General features: G+C 43.5%; 1 protein-coding gene across 1 annotated transcript; it reads left to right on the top strand.

The window, feature by feature from the left end:
* Positions 1-5,519: 5,519 nt before the first annotated feature.
* On the top strand, positions 5,520-8,582 carry LOC149142448 (uncharacterized). The gene is made up of 3 exons (XM_089451484.1): positions 5,520-5,949; positions 6,244-7,106; positions 7,419-8,582. Exons 1-3 carry the CDS (start codon positions 5,520-5,522, stop codon positions 8,580-8,582), a joined length of 2,457 nt encoding a protein of 818 aa, XP_089307610.1.
* The last annotated feature ends 204 nt before the right edge of the window (positions 8,583-8,786 follow it).

Below are 8,786 nucleotides of genomic sequence, written 5' to 3'. Positions count from 1 at the left end.
CCTTTAGTGACCTTCCAGGTTTTATCTGTAAAAGTAGTTACACAGTTGTTGGCTTATTGGGGCCTGACCCATGTTCAGAGTTAAGTTAGCCAAAAAAATATTGATACTACTAGCCCTTTCGGCAACAGTCTGTGGAGCGTTCACTGAGGTCTCACCCGAAGTAGTATGGGAGGGTGCCATAACTAGGTTTCCACACCTTGGAGATGTCTGATGAGTTCAAGTGGTTCGCGGTTTGACCCTGCGCGCAAGTTGTTTCGCGCACTTCTGCATACCTCGCATCCTGATAGACTGCCTTCGCACAGCCCTACTCAGGGGGTCAAACGCTGCGCTTCTACGTTATTACCCAATTCCTTACTGGTATTCCAATGTTAGTTGATCATTTTAGCCTACTTGTGTGCTTTAAGTTATACGTAACAACATAAACCATTCATACAAGTGCTCACTAAAAATAAACAGTATATTTGCAAATTATATCAAACATGCATTAACCAAGAACAACTACACAGAATTATGATAAAAATTCTCTTTATTAATTCCTTCTTTAGTTACAGACTCAACTCCGCCCTGCGCACTTAGCTGCAGGGGTTTGCGCACTCAGTTGCGGACTACTAGGCCTCTGCGCACTCAGCTATAGAGCCTTCTCCTACTCTACGACCCAAAGACACACTTCACCTTACTTCCTTAGTTTTTCTTCCTCTCTCTCTTCTTTTTCCCTTTTACACTTAGAGCCTCGCTCTATTTATACAATCCAACCGACATTACATTACAAAACTAGGGCAGACAACCCTATGACTCTATCATACATTTCACGCTCCACGCTCGCAATTCGCGGAGCTTTACAACAATATTGGGTCAAAACTTGGGCTTTGAGCCCCAAAACATGCCTTGGGGGGGATTCCATGCCCAACAACAACCTTCACTTCACAATTGCCCTGTTGAAATCATATTTTTCTTCAAATCTAGAACATGCCTTACCTCCTTCAATAGCCATTTATTTCCATTCTGTTGTTTTATGAAAATTGTACCCATTCCAATGATTTTACAGGGTTTATCATCACCCAATCGAACCTGTCCAAAATCTCCTTGAACATAATCATGAAAATGTTTCCTATCAAGTGTGGCATGGAGAGGCCCTTGAATCTACCACCCGGACATCAATAATATTTTCTAATGAAAGAATTAAAGCATCCTTCAACACATCATCTATCACATTTTCTTCATGATTGTTTTCTTGCGACGTGTCTCCTTCTTTTCCCTTCCGAGACTTGCAGTGTTTCTTCAGATGTCCTTTCTTCCCGCGTTTCCAGCGCACTATCCCCGGTCTGGACTTGGATCTCCCTTTCCTCGACTTACTGCGATATCCTGGGTATTTCCTCTTTCCATTTTTCTTCCCCTAGTCTCTGCAGTCAAAGCATTATTTGATGTCTCACTGGAGCTTTTTTGTCGCATTTCCTCGCTAAGGATTGCACTGACAACATCATCAAAATTTAAAGTACTAGATCCAGAGACAAAGTTACTAATGTCCATAACTAAACCATTCCAACTTTCTGGAAATGAGAATAGAAATAACAGATCCCTAACTTCATCATCAAAAGTTACCCCTACAGAACTTAACTGACTAGTAACTGTATTGAATTCATTTAAATGATCAGCAACAGATCCACCTTCTAACATCTTCATAATAAATAAATGCTTCATATGAAATACCTTATTTGAGGCCTATGGCTTTTCATATAGTTTGGCCAGTGCTGACATTAAACCCTCTGTTGTCGTTTCCTTTAAAATATTAAAGGCTACCGATGTCGCTAGGCACAGCCGTATTGTTCCAAGTGACTTTCTGTCGAGAATATCCCATTCTCTGTATATCATACTCGTCAGATTCTTTGTCTTTCTGCTCAATGTTTGATACACATATTTTTGGTACAGATAATCTTCCATCTGCATCTTCCATAGTTGGTAATTTTGGCCATTAAATTTTTCGACCCTAAACCTACCATCTTCCGCCATTGCTCCCACTCAAACCAGGAACCCTTCTCTCCTGTGATTTTATCAGCCAAATAAACCTTCAACTCTGATACCAGTAGTTAGAAAATTATATATTACAGAGCAATGGAACACATTAAATATATTGCAAAAATATAAACATAGAAAACAAATAAAACAAGAGAGACACAGATATATGTCGTTCACCCAATTTGGGCTACGTCCACGGGAAACAACCAGTCCTTCCTTTTATATTATCCAACAAACTGAAGAAATACAACCTACAACAGATCCACTATAATTCCCTCTTCTCTCTCAATCTCCTCTCTCTTTCTCACTCAGAATACAGATCTACATAGACGCAATACAATTCCCTCATATATAGCGAGGGGTTACCTTCTAGGGAAAAAAACCCTAAATTAAACATAACTTCTACCATCAAATCTCTGCTTAATGAATGACCCACATTGACTACGAAAGTACAACATTTTTCAAGGCAATTTTACATCTATTTTTAGCTTCAGGAGCGCTGCCCCCGTCCCCCGCTAGGGGGGATCCTAAAGATCACTGCCACCCCCCTTGGACCCCCCTTGCAGCGCATATATTACGGGTGATGTTGCTGCCACATTACGAACTAAGGTCCAATGTGGCGATACCTCTGAATAAAGAACATAATCATGCTCCGCACCCAACATTGAGAGCTAATTGTTGTATGCATGTTTATATTAGGACAATGATGATCTTTTTTTCTTATCTTAGTCAATTAGATCATACTCTTTTGGATCGAAAGTGATGTAATTTATTGTGGTTTCATATTAATAAAAAGGAGTCATCTGTGTATAGCATAGCAATGTGTGGAATTTGTAGAAACTATCCCTGTCATTACATAATTTAAATTTTAACTCCATACGTGTTAAATATGATGTGTTTAAGGGATTATAGGTTGCAAGAGTTGAGTGTGTGAAATTGGATTGAGGATCAATGAATGTAAATCCACTGTGTGTTTATAATTGGTGTGACTCATAGCATCTCAGTAAAGACATTTCATCCTCTATCTTGAGTTACATAGATTCATTAAATAGTTCAATTATTGGAAATTGCAACAGAAGGCATCTATGCATTGTTTTAGAATATAATCAATCTCAACTATGTGGTGCTTGTGCTGGATGCCCAAAAATCAATGCTTAATGTGTCAAATTGAACCCCGTGTGGAGTTTATTTGATCCCTACAAATCATAGAGGTGAAAATTCCCAACTGTAGATAATTATGCCCAACAAGCATTGCAGTATTGAAGGTTAGAACTCTTGGCCCAAACAAATAAATAATGAAAAAAATCCTTGTATGGATTCACATGCAAGGTATACCAATGATCTTCTGGACAAAAATAGCTCTCTTTGCAATAAGCTCGAACCTAGGTGATCTGATGGACGTAAATTTGACCTTCTTCTAGACCAATCAATCATAATGAACTGAACTCAAGCGTCTCCCACTCGAATTAATTGAGTTAATTAAGTGACAAGTTCCATGTCACCTCAGTTAACTACCTCCAATTATTTCGCTGAAATAGAAATTGGAATTTTAATCTAGTTTGACTAACGCAAAGTCAAAACTAGATTTTATTGTTGCATTTTTAGCATAAAGAGATTCAAAATGGGAAAATGTAAACCAACAACAACATCTATCTCAATAGGAACAAAATTGAGCAAACAAGATGATGGACAAGTAGTGGATTTAACATTATATAAGAGGCTTGTAGGTAGCCTTATGTACCTCATTACAACTAGACCTGAAGTTATGTATGTAGTTAGTTTCATTTCCAAATTGATGGATTCTCCCAAGGACTCTCACTTGAAAGTTGGAAAAAAATATTGAGGTATATTGTAGATAAAATTGATTATGAAAAAAAAATCCAAATAGATTTTTTAATTATAGCTCTGCGATGTTGCTCTAATCGCCCTCAGCCCTACCCAGTTCCGCTTTCTGCGCGTCCCGCAGGCTGCGCACAAGCCCGCACTCCGTCATTCTGCGCTCTGCGGGAGGGCTCACTCGTTACTCTCCGCCTACCATGTGGTCGCCCGGTTCATTGAAGGCCTGAGCAGGCCCGGATTGAGCTTGGCAGGCTGCTTGGGACCATGGAGGTGTTGGGCACTCCCCAGGCGGTGTTCTCCCCTCCCCCCCCTCCGTCCTCTTCAGTTGAGGCCTTCAATCGTCTCCTGGAAGGTCTCCCTAAGAAGAAGAATGTAGAAGCTGCGAAATTCGTCAAGAAACTAGACGATATTCCTGAGAGCTCCCTCCCTCCGGAAACCCCGATCCAGGTAGCATTGTCCTTATCTGAGAGAGCTCTTTTCAGCCAGTTCACCAGACTATGGCCTTCCCCCAAATCCACAGAGAACTGGGTCAAAAGAAACTGGGCGTCGTTGATCCAAGAAAGTGTGACCTCTTACTTCTTGGGGAGAGGATTCTTCCTCTTCGAGTTTACCTCAAAGGACGACAAAGACCTGATCTTTCGAAACGGCCCCTACTTCATGGGCCCCCAGGGTCTGTACCTGAACAAATGGACTCCGGACTTTGATCTGGCAGTGGATGTACCCAAAGCTGTCCCAGTGTGGGTCAGGCTGCCAAATCTTCCAGTGCATTGCTGGAACTGGGACTCATTGATGCACATAGGAAATGCCCTGGGGAAATTTATAGATCGGGCAAATAACAAGGATCAATATGATTGTGCCAGGATCTGCGTGGAGGTGGATCTGGAGGAGGGACTTCCAGAGGCCATTAAAATCAAGGTTGGAAGCTGGACACACATGCAGAAACTAGACTACGAACAGCTACCCTTTAAATGCCGGAAATGCCATGTTTATGGCCATTTCGCCAGAAGCTGTCCGTCCAATATTGAATCTGTGCAAGGGAAGGAGGACGGCTGGAACCAAGTCAAGTGAACTAAAAATTCTCTCAAAGCTCAGAAGGTGGGAGGATCTAATGGCAATCCTCATCAGGGCCCTGCTCAGCAGACCCAGCCCAAGACTGCCCTAGAAAACAGGTTTGATCCCCTCAGCTCTCAACCAGAGGACACCCATGAAGTCGAGGCCCAGAAATCAGTCACTCCAGAGAAAGGCGGTCAGCCCAATCCCTCCAAAGACTCAGGCGTAGCAGAAAGCTCAAAAGGAACCCCAAAAGAAGTTGAGGAAGAGGACCAAGAATCGGAAGACTCGGACGAGGAAGGAGAAATACGAGACTCCCAAGCCTCTGTAAGGAGATCTACAAGAGGGCACAAAACAGATCGGGAGAAAAGAGAGCATGAAACGTATAAGGACAAGTTGCAGGGCAGCCAACCTACATTGGAGAAGCTGTTAGCAAAAAAACCAAAGATGGCTAGAAACCAGCATCAAGGCTCCAAGGGAGCCCACCAAAGCAAAGGTAAATAATGAAAATCATCTCCTGGAACTGCAAGGGTATGGGGAGCAAAATCAAAGAAGAGGCAATAAGAAATTTAATAAGAATAGAAGCCCCGGACATACTCCTCCTCCAGGAGACCAAGATGGAGGATTCGGGCCTCCTTCACCTAAGTAGAAAACTATGGAATAAGAGCAAAGCAGCTGCTGTCTCAGCCCGAGGAGCCTCTGGAGGGCTGGGATCTCTATGGAATGATAGCATGTTCTCGCTAATATCTGAAACTTCAACCACCCACTGGTTGATGTTGAAGATGCAACATTTAGTTACTAAAGAAACCTTTTGCCTCTTCAACGTTTATGTGTCGGTCAGCGCTGGAGAAAAAAAGTCTTGCTGGGATTCATTAAGAAACCAAGCGGATCTGGGCATTCTAGAAAACATCATCATTGCAGGAGACCTAAATCTCACGCTGCACTCTACAGAAAAGCGTGGAGGAACCATTGTGCGAGACCCGGCAAGGGAATGGGCAGAAGATCTTCTCCAAGACTGGGATCTGCTAGATATCAAGCCTGTTTCAGGTAAGTACACGTGGTCAAATAAAAGAATAGGGCCTGGGCATATTGCAGCAAGGCTAGATAGATTTTTTGTGCAAAGTTCCTTCCTTCTGTTTGGTTTAGATGCCAACATGCATATCCTTCCCTGTAGCACCTCTGACCATAACCCCATCAAGCTGATCCTCTGAACCCTCACGGATCTTGGCCCCATCCCCTTCAAATTCAGCCCTCTTTGGATCAAGGAACCCAGCTTCCTGCAGATTGTCAAGCAAAGTTGGTCTCAGCCAGTCAATGGCTCTCCATTCTATATCTGGGAAGAGAAACTCAGAAGAGTGAAATCTGCCCTAAAAAGCTGGGCCAAATCTCTTCCTAATCCAGCTACTGAAAGGAAAAAGATCCAATGCATGCTAGATGCCCACCACCAGATCTTGGAAGAGGCCCACATCTCTAAAGAAATTCTTGACAAAGAGGCCCATCTTCAACAGCAATATCACAAAGCCTGTTTGAACGAAGAGGAAGCCTGGAGGATCAAATCTCGCTGCCTATGGCTCAAAGCAGGAGACAAAAACACCTCATATTTCCACAAACAATCTCAAGCCAGAAAAAGCTTCAACTATATAGCAGAAATCAAAGAAGAAGTCGTGACCCACAAAGACTTTACAGACATCAAGCAGGCAGCCTTTCGCCATTTCCAAAAACTGTACAGCGAAGAGGCGAATGGATCTCAGAATTCTTGTCTGCTGGACGGGGTCCCCTCTTCAATCTCAGCTCATATGAACCTCCAGCTAGAAGCTAAAGTCACCATGGATGAGGTCAAAGCTGCTCTCTTTGCCATGGACCCTGATAAAGCCCCAGGACCTGACGGTTTCTCTGCCAGATTTCTTCAATCTTGCTGGCACATTGTGGGAAAAGATCTCCTTAAAATGATACAAAAATCGCAAGATTTCCAGAAAATTGGAGGAAGCACAAACTCCTCGTTCCTTGCACTTATTCCTAAGGAGAAGGGCGCCAATTCGTTCAACAGATTTCGCCCCATCTCTCTTTGTAATATTGGCTACAAACTGATCACCAAAATCATTGCTAGCAGGCTGAAACACATCCTCCCTAAAATCATTCCTGAGAATCAAGGGGGCTTCATCCATGGAAGACAGCTGGTGGATAACTTCATTCTAGTTCAAGAGGTAATCCTATCCAGTCACCAGCGCAAGGAAAGAGGTATGGCCATCAAACTGGATTTAGCAAATGCATTTGATCGTGTTAGGCATAGCTTTCTGTTGAATGTTTTAAAAAAATTTGGATTCAGAGAGAGCTTTATAAAATGGATCCGGGCTTGCATCTCGGAGCCATGGATAGTGCCCTTAATTAATGGCAGAGCTGCAGGTTTCTTTAAAGCTACAAGATGATTAAGGCAAGGCTGCCCCCTGTCTCCTCTGTTGTTTGTTATCCAAGCCTCAGTTCTCAGCTTTCACTTAAACAAAAAATGGCAAGATCAGGAGATTCCAGGGATTTGCATTGCAAGAGGAGTTCAGAACATAAATCATGCCCTGTTTGCAGACGATACACTGCTTCTTGGGGCTGCTTCAATCCACTCAGCCACCAGATTCAAAGAGGCTCTGGATGAGTTTGGCATGATGTCTGGAAGCTGTCTTAATAAAGGAAAGTGTCACATATACAGCTGGAATACCTCGCCCCCTATGCTCAACTCCATTGCCAGATGTTTAGGATTTGCTGCCTTTGCTGTATGGACCTCATTTAAGTATTTAGGAATGCCTATCTTCCTCAAGCGTGCCTATAGCAGGGACTGGATACCTCAGCTAGAAAAATTCAAGGTCAAACTTCAGGCATGGGGTTATAATTGGTTAAACATTGCAGGCAAGACAGTCCTAATCAAATATGTTCTCTGCAGTCTCCCTTTATTCCAGTTCTCTGTGCTTCTAGCTCCTGTCGGCATCCTTCAGAAAATGGACCAGCACATTCGAAATTTCTTTTGGAAGGGAGGTAAGCAAAATGAGAGGAAATTCCCCCTGGTCAACTGGGAGACAATCCTCAAACCTCAGATGGAGGGAAGCCTAAACTGCAAGAAGCTTCCCCTTCAAAACATCGCCATGGGAGCTAAGCTACTTTGGAAAATCATAGCGCCCAAGCCTAGCTGGGCTCAGCTAGTGCTCTCGAGGAAATACTTCACAGGCGAGAGGTCAAGATGTCTGGACGGGCCTCTTCCCCAAGGCACCTCTTCATTCGCCAGACTCAGCTCTAAAGCTGCCCCTCTGATCCGTTCCAAGGCCTATTGGGTCCCTGGAAATGGGAAAAAAATCAACATATGGTCAAATCGCATAATGGATCGTGATCCGATTGGGGACTGTCATTCCATGAAGAAGCTGCGGGACTGGATCACAAATACAGGTAAACACACTCTCTGGGACATCTCCAAGTGGGAAGGGACGCATTGGGTTGGCTGGAACTTCCTCGATCCACCGGCGGAACTTCTTCAGGACGTCAGTCATCTCTGCGACTTGTTAAACGGAGCTGCCCCTTCACACATTCGCAGGAGAGACAGACGAGGTTGGGGCTCTTTAGCTGCGGGTTATATTGTGTCGTGTGGCTACTCGAATCTTGTTGCAATCTCGTATGTTCCTCCTGACCCGCCCCATGGATAACAGTTTGGGAAATTCCATCGCTGCCCAAGATCGATATGTTCAATTGGCTTCTTTGTCACGGTAAAATACTCACCGACGAGAACCTGCAGAGGCGTGGCATCTATGGCCCGTCTAGATGCTCATTGTGCAAAGAGAAGGCGGAATGTGTCACCCATCTGGTATTAAAATGCAAATTTTCAGAGCAGGTTTGGAGAGAACTGATGG

Source organism: Pinus tabuliformis, chromosome X (assembly GCF_031772625.1).
Source record: "Pinus tabuliformis cultivar Carrire ecotype Pingquan chromosome X, CPIR1, whole genome shotgun sequence".
In the NCBI taxonomy this organism is placed as follows: Eukaryota; Viridiplantae; Streptophyta; class Pinopsida; order Pinales; family Pinaceae; genus Pinus; species Pinus tabuliformis.
Note: the sequence above shows the minus strand (reverse complement) of the source record. Positions and strands in the feature narration are given on the sequence as shown.

Bases quoted from the DNA above. Each gene is read 5' to 3' on its own strand.
- LOC149142448 (XM_089451484.1), top strand. From the start codon at position 5,520: ATGGAGGATTCGGGCCTCCTTCACCTAAGTAGAAAACTATGGAATAAG. The intron at 5,950-6,243 runs GTAAGTACACGT...ATATCTGGGAAG, and splicing joins AGATATCAAGCCTGTTTCAG to AGAAACTCAGAAGAGTGAAA. The intron at 7,107-7,418 runs GTAATCCTATCC...TGGCAAGATCAG, and splicing joins ACTTCATTCTAGTTCAAGAG to GAGATTCCAGGGATTTGCAT.